This window comes from Dermochelys coriacea, chromosome 3, assembly GCF_009764565.3.
Source record: "Dermochelys coriacea isolate rDerCor1 chromosome 3, rDerCor1.pri.v4, whole genome shotgun sequence".
Classification (NCBI taxonomy): Eukaryota; Metazoa; Chordata; order Testudines; family Dermochelyidae; genus Dermochelys; species Dermochelys coriacea.
In genome coordinates, this window is record NC_050070.1 from 154,620,071 (window position 1) to 154,642,738 (window position 22,668).

Genomic DNA, 22,668 nt, shown 5'->3' on the forward strand with positions numbered 1-22,668 from the left:
TATGACAGGTTCATAGCCTCTGTGATCTGCACCAAGGGGGACCCGGCGCACACAGTTCCTGGGTTACACAAGCCTGGCCTCAATTTCATGCAAACTTGAGCTTCAGATTGTTTCTGAGGGAAATTAAAATTGGATGGGTCTTACCATCAAAATTGTTCAACTGAGCCAAAGCAAAACACAGATGATTGCAAACAAAAGAAGCCATATTTTGCCCACCTGTCTTGTGACTGCTACCCTGCACTAACTGCTAGACTGGTGCATGTGTACAGTTACGATTTGCTCATTGGCATCTGCTTAGCCATTTCATGTTTATTTCTATGGCATGGCAACAATGCCTGGAGCACTGGGTGAATGTGTATGGGCTGTGTTAAGCAGGAGGTCAGACTAGATAATGTCCCATCTGCCCTTAAAAATCTGCACATGCTAGTTACACAGTAACCTACTCATGCTGTGTGTATCTTTTATTCTGCCAAACCTTAACATCTATACCTTTTGTTTCTACAGTGCAGTGAAGTCTCCTGTTAAACAGAATCAGTCCTATTCATACCTGGTCTATATGCTCATCCTAAGTGGTATGGGTGCATGGGGCACAGAGAATATTTGCCCTGGTTTCTTATGCTCTGCAAAGCCCTATAAGAAAGGTATTCTTTGAGGGCTTTTTAAAAGGCTGATTCTTCACATTTGATAATGTCTTTTTTTCCCCATGTACATTTGACTTTTGTGTCACATGACTCCAGGAGCCACACGGAAGACACTGCATGGACTTGAATCAGAAATGTTCTCATGTCTCTGCACACACACTCTGCCGTGGGCTACCTATTTTTAATCTACTCAGGCACCGTGCTCCCAGGAGGCAAGGCCTGTTTTTTCAAAGCGAGTCTTGGCAAACTCTGAGGCAGAAAACTCAGAAGATGTCACTCAGTGCTCATTGTAGTTCCATATTTACTGCTTGTTTGAGTACAGATTTTGAAGGGAGTATTCTGCTTTTCCATGGCTGTGACATACCAAAAGTGCAGGATCAGGAGGGCCCACTTCTCTGTAACATTTTGGGATCGCAGCTTGGGGGCATTCTGTAACAGTCCATTGAAGGGTTTCTTGCACCTGCATCTGAAGCATCTGGTGCTGCCCCCTGTTGGAGACAGGATATTGGGCTAGATGGACATTGCGTCTGAGCCAGTCTGACAGTTCCTATGTTCTTTTAATGTCAGATTTCCTCTCTATGACCATAACTCATTCGGTGATCAAGTTCTGGGGGTACCACTTTGCCATTTCTGTGATCTGTTGGGTATGGGCTGAGGGCGTCTCTCTTCCATGTGAACAAAAGTGTGTACAGAGTCTCACTTTCTGGTACAGCAGTACATTGGATATATTGTGAGGTCCTGCTTCCTGGTGTATTGGGTTTACCCGATTAAGGATTCATACTTCCCTCTGTCTGTGACCTGTTCCATGTACAGGCTTGAAGGAAGGAAGAATTGTTACTTCAGAATGAGTATGGATTGCAGTTTTAATCCATAAATCAAGATCTCATCCTGATGCTAGCTGGAAAATGGAAAGTGTGTGCATTACTGCAGTGGTAACAGGCAAATATAGAAGCGTGTGCATCTCTGTCTCTGCCTTCTCAGCATCTTCGTTTTTACGTCAAGCCAGTGACAGTGTAAACAGGGCAAACGTCCCTGTAAAAATATAATCTAGTCTTCCTTCTCAGACACCTGTCTTGTAGCTTGTGACTCATAAAATGTTACAACTGGTAATTAACTGCATGGTATTAAAATATTCCAGTGTGGCTTGTTCTAGAGAAGAGAAGTGGGATTATTAATAAATTATAAAGTGATGACTTTTAAAATGTGCTAACCACAATTGAAGAGAACCATTTATTTCTGTGAACGGAATTATTAAAGGGATACATTCCATAAGTAGCGACATGGCACTGCCTGTTATTAAGTTTGCTCAGTACTTCCTATTATAAGACCATCTTTTCAGTTGCTTATAACTTTGCCAAACATTAACCATTGGAATTGAAGTTTTACATGCTGGGTGTCTGCCTGAAGCTGAATCTTTTTTTGGAAAAAATCAGCCAGAATGATTCAGCCATTTCCTGAGAATGAGGCCATGGGAAAATATGGTGTTTTACCCAGATTAAGACATTAAGACCTTCTTTGAAATGTTCTAGAACCTCCCTGCTGTGGAGAAGAGGCATGAAATTTGGCAGGGGATGGCCTTTGGGTCAGGGATGTGACTTTTGCTGTCCCTGTGGGGGAAAAAAAGTCCAAATTTGGCCACATTCTAAGCCTTTGAAAAATCATGGTTCACACGTGCTCAGTAGAGGCTTCTCCAGTTTTAGCAGCTAAAATCTCACAAGTTTCTGTTCTCACTGAGTATGTCCAAGTCTTTCACAGATCCTAGGTGTGACCAGACTGAGCATGAGCCATCCCTACAGAGTGACTGAACTAGCAACAGGGACACAGGAGCTCAGAAGGACTTTCCCTGTAGTGACTGCTCCAGGCCTGGGTGGTGTCAGGCACTAGAGTTGAAAGCAGGGAGTCTCTGTCTCCTGTACTCCCAGTGACCTGACTGCTGGCACCCAGGCAGTATGGAGGAGGAAGCCATCTGATTCAAAATCAGAGGGGACAAAAGCCAGACGGGGATGAGGGGACCAAGAGGAAGGGCGTAGATTGGAACAAGGATTCTGGGGACAGAGAGAAATGGTAACAAGCAGTTGGAGAGAGGAGACTAGGCTGACTGGTCAAAGAGCACAGGAGCTTGGGGAGAAAGCGCAGGCTGGGACTGGGAGCCAGCTGGAGACTGGATCTGGGTGCTGGAACCAAAGTCGACTGTGCACCAGTTGTGTGGAGTGGAGGAGGGGCCACTGAGATTGGACAAAGAACTGGGGAGAGAATGGATTGGCTGGAGAAGGAAACTGAAAGTAGGAACCTGTTGGAGAGTGGGGAAGAGAGACAGATCTCACAAGGAGGTGGGATGCAGGGGACAACTCCGGTTGGTTTTGCAAAGAGACATGGACACGGGGCTAGGGCATAGGACGGGGAAGACTGAGGTTGGATGAGGAGCCCAGGAAGGGAGGCTGGGACTAGAAGCAAGGGGAGCGGGAGAGGAGAGAGAGATTGGACCAAGAGCTTGAAGTGGGGGAACTGGGATTGTCTAGGCAAGGTGACTGGGGACAAGGAGTTGGGGTGGGAGGAGGGGACCATGGGTTGAGTGGGCCAGGATATTGGCTTTGGATGAAGAGGGGGAGAAATTTGAAATTGGGACTTAGACTAGGACTGGCTGGGCAAGGAGACAATGGCCATGTCTACACCACCAAACTTACAGTGGCACAGCTGTACCGAGACAGCTTTGCTGCTGTAAGATTGCTCGTGTAGCTGCTCCATGCTGATGGGAGAGAGAGAGCTCTCCCATCGACATACTAAAACCACCTAAATGAGCAGCGGTAGCTATGTCAGCAGGAGAGTGTGTCCCACCAACATAGCTCTGTGCACATGAGTGCTTATGCCAGTGAAACTTACCTCACTCAGGAGTGTGGTTATTTTTTACACTCCTGAGCAACAAAAGTTTTGCTAACATAAGGGGTAGTGTAGATGTAGCCTAAGACTAGGATGAGAAGCCTGAGGAAAGGTGACTGGAACTGGGTGAGCAACGAGAATGGGACTGAGACAAGGAGCTGGAGTGGGGAAGAGACACAACTGGGATGGGGATAGATTGGAGGGGACAGGCAGAAGAGGTCAAACTTGGGGCAAACAGGGAGAAGAGTCTGTGTGCACTAGACCACACTCCCCTCCAGAATCTGGAGTGGAACCCAATATTCCTGAATCTTGCCATTATTTTACATTATCTTTGCAACCCACTGGCAAAAACTGTATCTCCTCCTCCTCTAGTGCTGGTCCACATAGATGATGACAGCTGCTATTGCTATCATTTCCTCTGTTAGGTCAAGTGACAATGGTTTGTATATTGGTTCTAAAGGTTCCACCCCACTGCTGACCCAGGTGGGGGTCAATTTGATGCCACATGATGGAATTTCTGTTTTTTTTCCGCAGATTGCCTTTTTGAAAAAAATCTAGGAAATTACACAGACACACACAGTGTTAAAAGAACACTGTTAAGGTTGCAAAGTCAAGTACTCAACAGTTGAGAAACCCCAGTATTAAAACTGCTTGTGGAATTTTAATTCACCTCCACACACATACCTGTTGTGTATGCATTAGGATATAGTTTTTAGTTACATAATCACATACTTTTTTTTCCCTGACAGGACCTCTGGCTCATTCAGCACATAGGATGATCTTGGGACTGGATATACTATTTTGTGAGTTTTGGGACAGGCAGTTTGAGGCCAGCCCAAAATTAAAGGGGGGCGGGATCACAAGACCCAGTTCACAAATGAATACATGGTCAATGGAGAAAATAGCTGCAAGTGTGATGTCAAAGGTTAAATATCAGGGAACCAGTGGGGGACACCAAGCAGAGAACTCCTGACAGTGCCCACTGCTCCTCCAAAGACTCAATGGGCACTGCCCAGAGGAACTCTTCCTAGTTATATGGGACTGGGAACAGGCTCTGCAGTCACAGAGCACCCGCGCATCCCCTTCCCTCTCCTCCCCTTCCCCTGGCGTGTCATCTTGGCCAGTGGCAAGAGGAGGTTGACAAAGAGGTCCCATGACTTTGTGGGGCTAGAGATAAGGTGTGAGTAGATCAGGAGGTGTGCAGAAAAGTGGTACACCACATCCAGTGCACTAAATGCCTCAATAACACCTAGGAGGGGAAAACCAGAGAATCACTACGCTCATGACAACTCATACAGGAAAATGATAAAAGACAAAACCATGATATCACCTGTGGGTCAACACAAAGCAATTACTCTATCTCTGACCTATCAATCCTCATCCTCAAAGGAAACATGCACAGCACATTCAAGAGATGACCCTGGGAGCTTAAATTCATAACTTTGCTAGACACTAAAAATCATGGGCTTAATGACGACCCTGGATTTATGGTTTATTACAATAATCTGTAACCCACTAAACTCACTTTTTGTCCTATCCCAACAGGGATGTTAATGGGCCACTTCACCTTGAATGGTCTCCTTAGTTAAGCATAGAATATGTGCTAACTATTTATCTGTTTCATCTTGTATTTAACTGTGACACACTTAGTACCTTTCCCAGAGCTGAAGAAGAACTCTGAGGAGCTCAAAAGTTTGTCTCTATCACCAACAGAAGTTGGTCCAAAAAAAAGATATTACCTTATCCCCATGCATCTATTGAGTATAATGGTTAAGGCAGTTGACTGCTGCCCTGGAGAATTGGATTCTATCCCTGCCTCTGCCCCAGAGTTTCTGCATGATGCTGGGCAAGTCACTTAAACCAGACATTTCACAGGTAGCCACTGGTTGTGTGTTCCTCATTTTCTGGGTGCCTGAATGGAGACCTTGATGTTTGATTTGTGTAAGTGCTGAGAAGTCACCACTGTAAATGGAAGCTGTGCTTTGAACATACAAAGTGCTTTATAATACTATTTACTATGGAAAAATCAAGCTCCAAATTGGGCACCCAAAATTAATGGATACTTTTGACCTTGATCTCTCTGTTTCTCATCTGTAAGATGGGGATAATACTCATTTCACAGGAGTGTTGTGAAAATAAATTCTTTTAATATTTGTGAAGCACTCAGGCCCTATAGTGATGGGTGCCAAAGAAAAACTCATGAGGAAATTCATAATTCTGACATCAGAGCAGGGTTTGAACAGTGCTCAGTAAATAAGACCCATGGCCACATACAATACAGATGTAGAGCAAACTTTTATTTAAAAAAACCCCAAAACACTACTCTTTCTTTTCTCCAGGGGTGCTAAAACAATTTGTATAGTGAGGATGCTGAGAGCCATTGAACCAAACTGTAAACCCTGTAGATGATGGAAATCACTTCAAGCCAGGGGCACCCCATACACCTCTCGTTCCAGCACCTATGCTGCTCTCCCCTTTCTAAATTACCAGCAGAGATGGGTGTAATTTGACTAGTACAAAGAAAGAGCCCACTGGAGCTAATGGTACAAAGGGAACTAGAAGTACAAGTTTGTTTTCTGGTAAATTCTCCCTGCCTCAGTAGAGTCCCGTTTTTCTTGCTCTTTCTTTTCTCCTGACAATCCTCCAGAAAAGGCATTGGTTAGGCATCTTTAAAAAAACCCAAAACTTTATCAACACAAAGAGTTCAATTGCTGCCAAAGTTAATACAGTTCATTAGCTGACTACAGGACCCTTCCCTAGAGAATATTCTTTCACTGGGATTTACTTGTGTCCTGTGGTAGGAGAATAGGTTACACAGTGGTAATGAGGTTTTACCTAGAAACAGCCCAGACTGAAACCCTGTATCCAAACATTCCAGTGATTGCTGTCTCCTGGCACACAACATGAGCATCTCCCAGTGACGGCAATGGGCATCATGTGAACCTGCAAAGGGGCCGGGGAGCTTTGGGTAAGTTCATATCCAAACCCAGCCACTGGTCCTCATATATATGGGGTTTTAATTCAGCTCATTATATCAAAACTCTGCAAAATATTGGGGAAGTTCATCCCTAGAGCTGTACTCTACAACTCTAGACCATGTGTCCAATTGGTATGATTGTCAATTGCCCATTCGCAGACCAGCTGCTACATATAAAGAGGATGTTTCTGCCATCTCTTTCTCTTTCCCCTAATATATCATCACAGAGTCATGTTCTTTTCCCAGCAACACCAAAAAAGAACATACATCTCTACATAAATTAGTCAGAAGGTCAGAGAGCTACATAAATATTGAGAGCGAGCAGTGTCACTTGCCATCTGCTGGCAGTGCAGTTCCAGGCATAAGCACCTTGCACTCTTTGATCTAATAGGGCCTCGTGACAGCTGATGCCGGGGATACTGTATCTTTGAGGATTTGGGCGTAATTAACTGGGCTAGACAAATATACTGGAAAAAACAGCATTCTTATATTGAAACAAACAACTTCAAGCTATTCTTCTAGCTGGATTTCATTTGTCCTAAGAACTAAAAAACAGCCTTCACTAAAAGGGTTTAAAGATGAAGAATGAAGTATCATCATGTTTAGGGCAATTTCAAAGCAAAACATGTTGGATCTTAATAATAAGGGTTGTTAATTTCATGTTCAGCATGTTATTAAATATATAGCATCACTCAAGTAATAATTCATAAGTGCATAGAGGAAACAGAGCAAATGCCAGAAAAATATGTTGAAACAAATAGCATGGGGTACAGTATATACCATATGGCGAGTTGTATATTATCCATGGATTAATAGGTATAAAGCATTGGAAACAGATGTGATATTCGTGCTATTCAAAGACTAAAATGTTTTCTTTGTTATCAGATGGAATTATTCATTGGCCCCCAGTTTGAAAGCGCTCAAATCATTGCTACTGGAGTGATTTACATCACTAGCCCAGACAACTCCCAGGGCTCTGTTTGGTCATCTGGCTTTGGATCATGTCTGTTGGGATACAATGGGAAAATGAATTGAACAGAATTTGTCTGAATATTCATTTGAACACTCTGGAGGAAAACAGGCGCTGTAGCAAGATGTAACAATCTGAATACCAGGATGGTAGTGCCATTCAGTCTTGTGGCATGCAAGATCAGGATGCCTTTCACCTGTGTGTTGTTATGGGAGCTGGCGTTGCTTATGACAAGGTCACCCAAAATGGGGCCCAAGCACTTAAATGAAGCTTGAAGAGTTCTAAAATGCTCTCTCACTATAACTGCAGGGCAAAGGGAAAGCAAATCCTCTGCAATTTTCTATTGCTGGGGAACTTATCATTCATCAAGGAAGATACAATCACAGTTATGCTTTGATTAAAAAACCAAAATTATATACAGCAATAAGAATATTATGTACAGCTCTTGGGTTCCTGTCAAGGTTACAGTGATTTCCTCAATGACGCAAATGTTGGGCATCTGTGCTTCTTGTGTTATAATGCAAGACTACATTGTTTTTCAGCATCTCAAAACAGGGGCTCCATTTTGTAATGGAATCTTGTCCTGTTCTTTCAAATAAAAGGCATGGCACATTTTTAGAAACAATGTCTATGTTCCCACCATAAACGATGTCAAAAAATGTAACTTCCACGATTTACTTACACATGCCCAGCTGTCATGTAGCATTTCCAAAGGCATCTCTTTGGTTTCTGCACCTTTAACTGTCCAAGCTGCCTTCTATGGAAAGCTGTTTTCAAACTGTGGTGTGTATTTTACGATCTAAATCAACTGACGCTTGTATTTAGAATAGAATTGCTGATAACATATTCAACACTCCGTAGCCCTAAGTCACGTGTTACTTTGTGTGACAGTATTGTTACTTGAGGTTTGTAAAGCTCTGTCTCAGTTTAGGGCTGTGGGAACAAGAGGGTAGATTCAACTCCACCTAGCCAGTGGTGTTGTTCCATTGACTTCAGTAGCACAGTAGCAGCTGGATCAGTAGATCCATGAAGTGCTCTTCCAACCAAATAAGTTTGTGTGGGTATATAACTTCACCCACACTGAAATTGAGTCACTTCAGAGGTGGAACATGGCAGTTTGAACAGCACACAGCAACAGTACACAAAAATATAGATCAAGCAGTGCAGAATGAAGTATTCAACTGAAAACTGCAGTAAACTGGGGGTATGAGAGATCAGAGTTGGGCTAGGATGCTGGGCTTAAAAGCACTGATGTCATGAAAAGTGCCATGGGATCTTTAATGTGCATAAATAATTAGAATGTTGGTTTTACATTTCATCCAAAAGACAGGTTGTCCAGAAACAGTGTTCCCTGAACTAGTACACTGGAGCATTAGTTTAATACTGAGTCAGGGAGAAGAGTGCCACCTGTTGCATCATCAGTGCTACTTCATTCAGCACCTGAGTGTTGCTTGGTGGCCTCTCAGCCAAATATTGTCCCATCCCAGCCTCATACGATCGGACAGTGTTCTGTGGGTGCCGATCTTGTTTACCTTTCAATCAGCATTTGCAAATTTGTTGAGCCTCAGCTTCTAGTGGTAAATGAATAAAAATAATAATTAACAAGAATACGTGCTCTTCCGGTTGTTACATTGTGGATCTTAATACCTGGCTCTTTTGGCATGCATCCACTTCTTCAAGATAGCATCTGTTGAGTTCCTTTCTCTGATCTTATGCAAAAATAGAACAGAGGTTTTTTTCTCTTTAATAAAGAGGAATACATTGGACACTGCTTTTGAATCTTCATGAGGGTGAACACTATTAATATTGCAAATGAACTTGACAGCTGAATTTGAAGCACCCCAGCTGCCATGTTTAAAAGGAAATGCAATGTAATAAAAATAACAGTCTCACTACTGCATATAATAACAAAGAAAATTAAATCATGACACAAAATTCTTTAAGTGTCTTCAATACAATTTAAAATTAAGTATAATTAACAATCAATGGGAAGCTGTCATCTGGACAGTTGGCTTATATAGATTAAAACACAAGAAATGCAGCTCCCATTTGAATGAATAAGAAAAGCAGAAACTTTCAAAGCCATTGTAAAGTTATATTAAACATTTTTTGGTTTTATGAACATTGATAACATAGGGCATGATTCAAAACCTATTTAAATGGGTGGAAAGACTTTGGATCAGGCCCTTAGACCACTGTTAAAATACATTGGTAATATAGGTCCCTGTAAAATTAACCCTTAGGAAAAAAATAGGGCTTAATTTATCACTTTTTCTTCCTCCCCTCATACATGCTAAAGGAATCTGAATTGCTTGATTCCTAATCCCTGGTGAAATTCTGGCCCCACTGAAGTCAATGGGAGGTTTGCCATTGACTTCATTGGAGTCAAGATTTCACCCTAAATCTTCATCAGAATTGCCTTCCTTTAGGAAGTGGAAGTAAACAGTCAATTTCCAGTTGGAGAAATACGAGTGCTAATCACTGACACTGAAACAGGGAAATGGCAACTTGTTTCTGAAATCTGTTCTGGAAGTTCATTAACAATCTAGCTATTGATGATAAATAATAATAGATCCTCAGCTGGTGTAAATTGGCATAGCTCTATTGATGTGGATGAAGCTATGCTAATTTACAGCAGCGGAGGATCAGACCCAATGTATAGCTCATATCTTATGTTTTAGGCACTCTGTATACATTAGTTAATCAACCCTCACAACATGCCATGAAACATCAGACATGTTAACTATTAGTCTTTTGCACCAAACACTACCCATCCATGCACAAGCTGCCTAGGTGTGTTCAAGTCAGTGGGAGTTTTACTACAGCAAACAGTTCAGGATTGGGTCCATATAAAGAATTATTATTAATGACTGAGCTTTTATTTAAAAGGCATCTAAGGCCTTATCTACACTAAGAGGGTTTTGCTGGTATAGTTACACTGGTAATAACTGGCAAAACCCTCCAAGAGTGGATGAAGTTATACCAGTATAACTGTGTTGATATTGGTACAGCTTATGGGGAATGGCATAAGCTATACTGCTCTAAGTATATGGCCTATACCAGCATAACTGTGTATGGGTCTGTCTACACTGCAATCAGAAGGTGTGTTTGCAGCATGTGTAGATATATCTGAGCTAGCTAAATCAAAGCTAGCTCAAGCAACAATAGGAGGGAGCACAGGTAGCAGCATAAGATAGCCCTGCTTGCCCAAAACCTGAGTACATGCTCAAGAGGCTAACCTATACCACCGCTTGTGCTGCTGCAGCTTCATGCCTATTGTTACTTAAGCTAGCTAGATCAAAGCGAACTTGGGTACATCTAACCATGCAATCAGACTTCCCAAGTGCAGTGTATACACATCACACTCCTAACCGACATAGCCAAGTTTAGATCAGGTTCTCAGAGCATGATATTCACCCTCATGCAAAGGGCCTGTGCACCACTGAATACCTCTGATTAGGCATGAACTTCACCCAAAGAAAAATATCTTTCTGCACACGAAACAACGAAGAGAGAAAACGTCTCAAGGTCTTTTTCTTTTTTAAAAAATATTAATGCTTCTTATTTAGGTTTCAAAGCAAAACACAGGACATTAAAACAAATGAAAAGAAGAAGGTGCTTTTTTCCCCCAGGAATGTTTTGTTTTTAATGTACATTTTGTAGCAAAAAAAGAAAAATTAAAAGGAAAATAAAATATTCTAATCACAGGGATGTCATTGTCTAAAACTCCAAGTAAGAAACATGACGAATACAAGATCAAGTACATAGCCATGTAACAATATATCTCTAAATCTTTAAAAAAAAATACATAGAGGTTTTTTGGTGGTTTTCCTCTGTGCCTTACAACCTTTCTCCACACATCTGTTATAAAATAATAATAATGTGCAATTTCAAAATGGTTCCCAGCTGACAGATCACTGGGAACAAACAAATAAATAAACAAATTAAATAAAGACAGTTGCTGTAGCCACCAAAATATTGGAAATCACATTAAAGTCACTAAGGACAATGGAGCCAGGTGGATGGACCATGTGCATCCACAGCATTCCCAGAACCACAGCAATGCTCCCCAAAAAGGAACTTGAAAATCAGTTTACAAGGCATAAAGAAGAACCATTGGTCTCAGGTAGCAAGTACCTTTGCAAGGGATGGGACAGAGGTCTGGGAGTAGGTGAAGGGCAAGATGCAGGTGACACTTGGGAGACCATCTATTCTGAGACATCCAATTCTAACTTGTTTTCTGTGGCTAAATAGGAACATCCCCATTACACTTATAATCCCCTTAAATGCTCAGAGACCTGCACTTCCTGCAATGCTACTGATACAGACACGCCCTGTTGTGGCGACTGACTGGACAAAGAGCTTTCTGTTGCAAACTAGCTAAAGTCTGCATTTTCTTTATCAGTTGAACAGAGTGACAAAATAACCTTGGTCAGCAGCAATTTGTATTAATAGCAAGGAGAGTTCACCGGAGCAGCTTTTGTTTTCGCCTCTTTCTTGCCTTTTATATGAAATCTTGAATTTCCCCCACACTGATATGAATAGCTGTTGCAATCTGCCTTGACAAGCAGCGACCGTGAAGGAGATGGAAGAAAGATGATTATTTTTAAAATTTATTAGCCCCCTAGATTTCATTTTCCTGGGACATAAGGGGTGGTGTTGAAGGCGGGTTATACAGTACATCGAGAGTTTAATCTTTGTACATATCCTTGGTTTCATCACAGGGATCTGATGAGAGAATACAAACCAAAACGAAAAAAGAAACATCCCTTTTTCCTGCAAAAAACCAACCCAACCAAACCAAAAACCCCTCAACCCAACAACAGGGGGCGGGGGAGAAATCTCCATATGTTTTTGATAACACCAAGAGATTAAGCTGAAAAATTGGTCTGTTCTGTCTTCACAGATGCCTTTAGTGTAGTTCTGTGATGACAAGCGCAATTACAGCCAGTGACATACTTGCATCAGTCTTCTATCCATGGGAGTGTACTTCACAGGCTACCAAAAGGGAAGAAAAAAACCCCCAAACCCTTTGAATTAAGTATGTGCTGCTAACCCCACTTTAATCCTCATTTAATCTTGTTTGTCGGGTCACCGGGAGGCCAGGAGACTTTTGGAAAGCAATGCTAAATACAACTGGTAAATTCCTTGAAATGTTCACACTCAGTTTTGTTGGGATTGGATATTAATGGGGCCACACGTGCTTATTAGCATTTCAATACCTTTTTCCTCTTTTGTTATCTTATTTTGTTTATTTATCTCTCTCTCTCTCTCTCTCTTTTTTTTCTTTTCTCCAACGTGGTGGAGCATGTCCCCCCTCCACCCCTTTTCATTTTCATGGCTTTTCAACAAAACCAAATTTTATTACATTTGATGTAATTAGGGAGAAGCGAGGGGGAGAAGCTCTTATTTACACTGTGCTTTCCATTACCCATTCTGAACTCCCGTAAGTCCCTTTCGCCCCTTCTAAGTCATTGTCATCATACTGCAAGAGCATGCCATTCACCGAGAGGCTGCGCTTTGTCCAAATGTTTGTTATCTTTTTTGGATAGGTGCAACATTGAGATGTGGCAAAATCCCCCATGTCAAAAGAATGGCTACGTTTAGTTTTCCCCTCCAGTGGTAACATGAGGAGACTATGGAATTTTGACTCCTGTTGGCCCAGAAGTGGCTCTTTGTCCGAGTGGTGGGCCACTGTGGAAGTTCTGGAGTCTACCGTGTCCTCCTTTTTCTGACACTTCAGTTCCAGGGAGGCAAAAGCTCCCATTAGCCGATCAATGTTATGTTTTGACCTAGAAGGAGGCCTCCACTTACTGGACAATGTGCCTTGTTCACTTTGGAGGCTATAGTTATCACAGTCGCGGCTATTCGCTGAACTAGAAGAGGAGGAGATGCTGCTCTGTACAGACTCACAGTTAAACTCCATGAGTTCATTTCTTACCACCACTTTGGGGTTGACTTGGGGCAGGACCCCATTTTGAACAGGTTGAGCTCCATTAGTCTGTGAGTAGACATTGCTGACATTGGCCATCTTCCCCTGGGAACTGTTACAAACTTTATACCGGACCATGAGTATGACGATGAACACCAGTAGAGTTGCCACAATGATGCCTCCAATGACTAAGATCATCGTCCCACCCAGGAATTGGCTGTGCATGGACTGGCACTGAGGATAGTCCTCTTTGGTGAAGAACTGGGCACACCCCACGACGTTGGTGGCTGTGAGTGTCGTGGCAGTGTCATCCCACATGGCCAAGACACAGAGGTCATAGCCCATTCCAGATACAAGGTTGTTCACCACAAAGGCTTTGTTTGTAGCGGGGATCATCCTTTAAGAAAAAGAGAAAATTAGGTTAAGGTTTAATGGGAAACAGATACACAATTACAAGTAGAGATGGGCCTGATCTGTAAAGTTCAGACCTAGATCCAAACTTCCTCAAAGGTCAGGGGTGCTCAGACTTAAGGTTTCTTCAGGTCCATCTTTCCTGTAGTTACAGAAAGGAACAAGAGTAAATAAAACCAGGCTGGCCTGTTCCTCCCAAAGTGTTTTATCCAAACTTAGAGTGTACATAATGTAACCAAGGCTGGGTGAACAGCTCAAGAAACATAAACCTCAGCCTGTATGAACCAGCCCTGACTGAGTCTGCCAAATGACCCTCAAATTTGCTCAGCTCAGGACTAGCAGTCTTGACATTGTTTCATGAGGGTTGGGAAATTTACACTGTGATATGATGATGTTTACATTGCAATACCAACCGACAACAGACTGTGCTTTTGGTGCATACAAGTGGCAGACAGCCATCTCTCTCATTCTCCCTACACCATGAAGAATGGATCCTTGAAGTACAGAGATCTTATCAGCTGGAAATTTCTGCATGTGACCACCTTTCTCAGATGGGGTGGGAAAAGAAGTATCGGCAATAAATGCAGAGGCATGGTGGGAAGGTGTGAGATTGGATTAGAAGAGCAACTTTTTTTTGGTAAATCTATTCAAAACCAAACAGTCCCAACTTTACAACAAATGAAGAGGATATAAAAACAAAAGATATCCCTGAGTTGTGTTTGCAAAATACGGAGTTGTGCATGGAAAAAGACAATGGGCTTTGCAATATGGGTGGTTGCTAATGGATCTAATTATCTGTTGCCGTGCATTTTGGGCAGTCATTTACACTGGAGCAAAGTATATGTAAAAGCACCATTAAATCAGAAGAGTAGAGTTCTATCTACAGCCACTCCACATTCATGTTACACTGGTATACAGGATGGCATGAAGTGCAGGGCAGTGGAGAACCAGGCTCATGCCCAGTTTACATGTTCTACATGTAACTGAGAAGCATCCTTGACATTTTTATCATTGTCTTCAGACAGCATCCTGATGGTTTAGAATAGCAGGGAAAAGGCAAATTAAATATAATAAGCTTGAGTCTCGTTTATATCTCAGGATATCTTATATCTTTATTGCCACTCTAGCTTACTCCCACTCTAAGGCCCATTTACATGGCTAGAGTGTTTCTAAAGTGGCTTTAGACTGAAAGAGAATCAGGTCCAGCCATTCAAATCTTGCAGTCTTTGTTCGGGCAAAATCCCTATTGACTTTTGCCTTAATAAGGACTGAGTGGAAATTGAGTAAGAATGTCAGGATTTCATCCATAGTAACCTGAGATTTGAAATATAAAACTATGGAGCCAGAGACCATCTAATTAAAAACTGCTGGAAGAAGTTTGTTGCTGACAGTTATGTATTGATATACTGTCATATTGTATGACTCTGGATCAAAGCTAAGACCTTCAGCAGACTCAGATATAGATAGGAAGTCTTTGCCTGCTGCATCCCTCTCCCCTTTGTTCTGCAGCTTCAGCAAATTTACCATACTGTTACCATACTGGCAAACAACAGGAATAATTATATGTAAGGCATTTGTAGCTGATATTCAACAGAGACAGCTGATGGCAGCAAGGCACCTCATCACCTGAAGTAACAACCTTTGTGTGACTCTCCTCCCCCCAAATCTCTAGCATTTGGTCACAAACGACAAGGTTAAAATACAAAATGATTGAGAAATTCACACACAACTCTTTCCCTGGTGGCATTCCTTCACATGTGCTGTGGTGTCATACCCCACTAGCATTCCTTTGACAACAATGATATCTGCAAAGTATTCCTGGAACATTAAATAAAGGTAGATGTGTTCAACCAGACATACATGTAATAATCACCAGCATGGCATGTGGATAATGCCTGAGCCTGGCTGTTTATATAGGAGTTCAAAGAGGTGTGTTCTTCCTGGACATACTGGACCAGAATCTCAGGTGCAGTATGGCTGCTTTGCACTACACTGCTAGTGTAACCTGTCTTTAAAGCCAGTGTAACCATATCAGGGAGGATCATTTCAATGTACAAGTGATCTTCCAGCAGTAGAGCAGACACACAGACACATACACCACTCAATCATCTGTTGCCAGGATAGCAGGGAAAATGGCATGGCCAGAAAAAAGGTGGTGTAGTTGTCATGCCCCTAAACCATGCCAATCTTCAGGTGTATTTTGGCCTTGTGTAGCCATTGCAGTCAGCACAAATTAGAGCCACCCATATGCTGTTCTATCGCAATGCAGGGGCACTAGCCTGCACAGAGAAGCAGCAGTATCAGAGCAGTGTAAAGGTGAGTATTAAGCTACCTTTGCATGTGTGTGCATGCGTACACACACACAAGTCACAACTTGGGTCTCTGCAGTTTGGCCACAGCTGAGGATCTGGCTCATTGTTTTTAAAACATTCTGTAGGCAAAGTAAGTATCGCCCAGTGATGCCTGGAAAATTGAGCCTCCTAGCAGGTGCATTCTACTGTCTACTAGACATACCTGGTATATTTTATATCAGAGCAGATGTGTTCTGCACAGACACAGGCAGGATACACAGGAGCACCTCAGGTACATTCAGTAGTGAGGCAGGAGTGCTGTACCTGCCATCTCCAGAAAGTTCAATGACAGTCAAATGTTCAATCTAGAGCCGCTTCTGATTGCGCTTCCCCCCCCCAATGGTTCTAGAGGCATTATACTTCCAGCCACCACAACTTGGGTAGGGTGACCACACAGCAAATGTGAAAAATCAGGACGGGGGGGGGGGAATAATAGGCGCCTATATAAGAAAAAGACCCAAAAAGCAGGGACTGTCCCTATAAAATCGGGACATCTGGTCACCCTAAACTTGGGCAATGTTCCTCTTCAATGCATGTTCCACACCACTGCCTGGGATAGCCATAATTTAATCCTTAGAATACAATGCCACTGGGGCAGAGATCATAGCATTTTCTGTGTTTTCCAGATTGCCAACCACTCTATAAACAATAGTTGTGAAAAAAAGCACAGCAAGAAATGGGAGATCTCATTTGTTCAGATTTTACCATTGGGGCCCTCTGCTAAGTAGCCCAGTTTGCACATGTACATTCATGTTGGCCAGTTGCTCTTGCTGGCTAATACTGTGTCTGTCTGTCTGTGTCAGAGATTAATGTGCTTCTCTGAAGTATTCACACCCCTCACTCCCACACTTTCTGGCCTATGCGGAAGCAGGGACATAATACAAGTCTCATAAGCAAGCCTGGTCTCATGAGATTTCCTCCTCAGCTTGCAAAGACATTTTGATAAGTCTGATTTCTAAAATCAGTCAATGTTTGCAAAGTGCCTTCAGCTCCTCCAATGAAACCTTGCCGTCTGAACCAAACCGTAGCCCACTAGTCGCCTGAACATAGCCCTAGGGATTCTGCCCAGCTGAGGTTTTAAAGAGCCCTTTTGGGTCTAACTCCCTACCACTGAGTGTGGTGTTCGGTGATTAACAGTATTCGAAGTGCAGAGCAGCTGCGAAAGACTCCTCCACATGATGGAGCAAAGTAAAGATTGATGTGGCATCTCACAGCTACACATGTTGTGGATAATCAAAGAGTCATCAATATCCCAGAGTGAAAATGTGTCTACATTGATTTTAGGTATGGGGACTCTTAAGTGCTGCCATCAATCACAGCAGACTAGTAATAAGTTTGGGGGAGGGAGGATTATTTCAAACAGAGTATCAAGAAATACTTTAAAGATTGGGTAACTTCATGAAAACAAGATCATCCTCTTCAGATGTAAGAAGAAAAGGAGTACTTGTGGCACCTTAGAGACTAACAAATGTATTTGAGCATAAGCTTTCGTGAGCTACAGCTCACTTCATCGGATGCATCCGATGAAGTGAGCTGTAGCTCACGAAAGCTTATGCTCAAATAAATTTGTTAGTCTCTAAGGTGCCATAAGTACTCCTTTTCTTTTTGCGAATACAGACTAACACGGCTGCTACTCTGAAACCTGTTCAGATGTAAGAGAACTGGTTCTGAGTTTACTTGCTTAACCCCTACAGTGCTTGAACCTATTACTTATTTCCATGCTGAACTCTTCTATTACAGTAATATTCATTTGAATGTCATGCAGGGCAGGACCTCTGAAGTACATTTATATAACCATACGTAATCCTTGGCTTTAAATGTATTACGGAAAGATGATCACCTTTCCATAATAAGGTTCCAACCAGGTTCCATTATAAGCCTATTATTAGCCTTTACGCAGCTACAGCTGTGCCTAGCAAAATTGATTGGGCTGAAACAATACTAGATTTCCCCTGAAGGCTATGATTTTTTTCTGGAAAGTTTGAAGAAACTTAACCAAACTGCATTTGAGTTCCAGGTCATTAACAAATTGCCCTGCATTGACATTTTGATTAGTTTCTTATGTTTCTTTTTGCCCCTCTAGGTTAAATGGCTAACCGCTGCCTCTTCAAACATTCCACGTAGTTAAATCTCCATAAAAATGCTTGTCTGGTCCATGTTAATGCTTGTTATATGTAACTGTAATGATTTCAGTCTCTTTAGATGAAATTCACCTGTGTGTGCACCTGACAAATACAAGACTTATATACCATTTCATAGAATCGTAGAATATCAGGGTTGGAAGGGACCTCAGGAGGTCATCTAGTCCAGCCCCCTGCTCAAAGCAGGACCAATCCCCAACTAAATCATCCCAGCCAGGACTTTGTCAAGCCTGACCTTAAAAACCTCTAAGGAAGAAGATTCCACCACCTCCCTAGGTAACACATTCCAGTGCTTCACCACCCTCCTAGTGAAAAGTTTTTCCTAATATCCAACCTAAACCTCCCCCACTGCAACTTGAGACCATTACTCCTTGTTCTGTCATCTGCTACCACAGAGAACAGCCTGGATCCATCCTCTTTGGAACCCCCTTTCAGGTAGTTGAAAGCAGCTATCAAATCCTCCCTCATTCTTCTCTTCTGCAGACTAAATAATCCCAGTTCCCTCAGCCTCTTCTCATAAGTCATGTGCTCCAGCCCCCTAATTGTTGTTGCCTTCCACTGGACTCTTTCCAGTTTTTCCACATCCTTCTTGCAGCATGAGACCCAAAACTGGACACAATACTCCAGATGAGACTAAATAGAGGGGAATGATCACGTCCCTCCATCTGCTGGCAATGCTCCTACATACACAACCCAAAATGCCATTAGCCTTCTTGGCAACAAAGACACACTGTTTAAACCCCATTTTGAGGGTTTATGTGCGATTTAAATGGTGCATAGGCCTTGAGATGACCCTGTTGATCAGCTATTCTCTGGCGGTTTAGAGAGAATATAAACATTCATTTTGGCTGTGTGTACACTCATGACAGCGTGTAGATTACAGACACTGCATGCTCAGATAGCACAGGTACAAACAGCAATGGAGATGATGAGATGTGGCTTAGGCAAGTTAAGTGCTGTTCATACCTGAACCCCCACAGTGTTTATCCTACCCGGTCCGCGGCATGCCCAAGCAGCTGCTGGAGCTTTTCCCCACTGCCAGAGCCTTTCACTACAACGTGTAACTACACATGTAGTACCTATTTGCTACATGCCACTGTAAGTGTAGCCATAACTCTGCTTGATAAGGAATAGTTGAGGGAGTCAGTGGAATTCTTCAGTACCACATGCAGTGGTGTCTGGGGAGTGGGGGGAAAGCTGGGCGTCATTTAGTGCTCCTAAACTCTGCAGGACTGGGTGAGCTAGAAGGAGTTACAGAACTAGCAGAGCTCCTGAGATCCACTTCACAGTAGAGGCCTGGAGGACCTCATAGAGCTCCTGAACTCTGCATTGGCCCCATTTCAGAAAAAGCCAACAATCATACTAGAAAATAAACTGGCAAAAAACTATTAATTTTAAGCTAAGTTTGCGACTATGCATTTCCTTTTCAGTTAAAGAAGTCGGAGCCTTTAAAAATCTGGAAATAAACACTCTGGGGAAGGCAAAAAATTCTCAACTACACTAACAGTTCAAACAGTCTCTTTCACATTGAATAATCCAAAAACAATCTTACCTCATCCCTGACTAGACAATCCATCTAATAGGGGTCCACTGGCAACCTAATTATAACAAGCACAAGTTTGGAAATTACTGGCATTAACCCATTCCCTGCCAACTCTTGGATATGAGCCACACACCGCAAAACACCTCCTCTGACCAAGTCATTTCTATATTTCTTCCCTTGCCCTTTTCCCTCTGGATAGGAAGAGCAGAGGAATAACTCCATCTTGTTGATGCAAGGATTCAGATAATGGACACTTAAGGTTATTACTAAAGTGTCTCACTAGAGATTAAACATGTCCCAGGAAATTAGGAGATTCTCCCACATAGGAGTCTGCATGCCACCCATTTGGAAATGCTGTCTTTCCAAAATGAAATGAGTTTGCAAGTATCAACTTTGGGATTGTAAAAGCCTGGAATCGCAGGAGGTTTTACAGGTGAAGACGGAGGCACATTGGAAGAGCTTTATGGGAGCCAGAAATGGACTTTCAGAGGTTCTACAGGGAAAGACTGAAGGGCATTGGTAGAACTTTGAGGGGAAGAGGAAAGTATGCATGGCTCCTATATGGATTATGCTTGCCTCTTATTTCACATGAGTACTAAAATGAATGGATCATAACAAAACAAAATGGCATCTCAGCTCCCCCTTTTGAGTTCAGCCCTGACTTGCCCCCAGCACACTTCCTGCTGAGTACATACCAGGCAATCTTGTAGCCACAGAATAGCGCCAACTGCTTTTGTGATATCCGAGCTAGGCCCCTAGCTTCATTTAAACAAATTAGGAAATAAAAAACTTTGAAAAGCCAGCAGCAATGGTTAATTCCCAGGGCTGCTGTGGACCTCCCTTTCATTCCTGGCTAGCAGGGACAAGTGTGCAGGAGCATGTGGCCTTTTGGATGGAGCACTGAACTGGGACTCAGAAGAGCTGTGTTCTAGATCCTACTCTGTCACTGGTCTACTGGATAACCTTGGTCAAGTCTCTTCAGCTGTCTGTGCCTCAGTTTTCCCTTCTGGGGATAATGATGCTGACATTCATAAAGCACTTTGAGATCTACAGATAAAAATCACTATATAGAAGAGCTATGTATTATTATTATAACATCATATACAAATGTATCCATCCCTTCTTTTCAAGCATTAGGGAGTACCTGTGGAGAACTTAGGGGTTAACATTCCAGCTGATATGTGTGTGGAGTAGGTGGATTAGGTGGAAGATAGACCAGACTCGTTGAGTAGGTTATTTCATTCCAACTTTCCGTCTTGCTAGGGATAAGATACCAACTATTCTTAGCTTGAAATTGGCTGCAGTAATCAGAGAACTTGAGCTCCAACATCCAGCCCTGAGTATGTTTGAATGTTAAGAGGGAGAAGCATTTAATGACTAATCAAATCTTTGTCAAATGTAGGTGCAACATTTCCCAGAACAAATGTTGAGGGAATGCAAGTTGACTTGTGTCAGGGCAAAAGGCTAATGAATGCAAAAAGGCTAAAAGTTTGGCCAAACACACATTTTTCTCAAAGCTTAACCAGTTCTTGCTGTAAAGACATCTCTTTTTGAATAGCCCATCTCTTGAGTCCTAGTTTAGTGCCCTGTTGATATCTCCTATGTGACTCTTGTGTGTGTTAGCGATAAAGGTACATTCCCTGCATTTCAGTAAGATTCCCCTTGAGATCTTATATCCTACCATAGAAATTGGAGAGGAAATGACACATTAGATCATTTAGTGTAGTAGCACTAATAGCACCACGCCTTCCCCTTCCTCATCTTCATTGTTCTTACACACAGCCCCCCCATTTTTTTCCCCCACTTTTCCTCCCCTTTCTTCTTCCCCTTCCAAAGTGTATGGAGGAGGAGGGTGAGGAAGAGAAAGGGAAGTTGGAGGAGAGAGATAATGGAGAGAAAGGAGTGGGAGAGCCCAAAATAAAAAGTAGAATTTGTTCTGTTTTTGAGAAATGGAACAAAAACATATTTGAACTGAAATAACCATTTTCATTTTCCTGAAGAAAGAAAGAAAAGAAAGAAAGAAAGAAAGAAAGTTAAATAACAGTTTTCCATGAAAAAAATCAGTTTTGGCAAACCCCTATTTTTGGCAGGGAAAAAAATCAGCTAACTCTACTTGGGAGCATTGAAGAGGGTATAAGCAGGGTGGAGTGCATCATTGTAGATGGAGTTCACAGGATGAATCTGGGCAGGATTAAAGTCAGAATGATCTAAAAGGGGAACAGTTCAAGAAGAAGATATGAGCGGAATAAAGGGTTTGGGGGTGGAAAAAGACTAGATTAATAGAAATTAGGCTGAGGTAGTGGGAGGGTAGAGAATGAAATTCACCTTTGCACAGAGGGCCAGTACAAGGCCTTTAAGCCCTTTAGAACTTCAGTGGTGCACAGACCTTGCACTGGTAGGCAGAGATAGGAAATTGAGGACAGGTAGAGCGAGAAAAACCTGAAGGAGGAGTGGGTGAGGTGAGTGAAGATGAAAGAGGGTGAAGCAAAGAAGGTGATTAGAGTGGAGAACATAGTAGAGTCAAAGTAGTGGGAAGCTGTAGAAAGACAGACAGACATAAGTATAGCAATCAGCGGGGTAAAAGCATGCATGTGAACGGCAGCACTCAAAATGATGGAAACATCAACAGACAGCTGAATTATGATCAAGGCCACAGAACCTGATCAATACACAGGTGAACGCCAATCAGTGCAGGTGAAGCAGCTCTGTGTGTAAATATGAGACAATTAGCAAGGCAGAGGGCTGAAACAGTGCAGTGGAAAGGGCCTAGCTGATAGCATGTCAGATATTTTAAGGAGCATGGGGATAATGAAGATCAGAGTAGG

The 22,668-nt window shown here is 42.4% G+C and overlaps 1 protein-coding gene across 1 annotated transcript in view; it reads right to left on the reverse strand.

Annotated features, from left to right (window-relative positions):
• Positions 1 to 10,529: 10,529 nt before the first annotated feature.
• LRFN2 (leucine rich repeat and fibronectin type III domain containing 2) overlaps positions 10,530 to 22,668 on the reverse strand; it is a 240,656-nt gene continuing 228,517 nt past the window's right edge. The window contains exon 3 of the mRNA XM_038393601.2: positions 10,530 to 13,794. Coding sequence (XP_038249529.1) covers positions 12,876 to 13,794 — 919 coding nt within the window. The 3' untranslated portion in view covers positions 10,530 to 12,875. The remainder of the gene's footprint in view (positions 13,795 to 22,668) is intronic.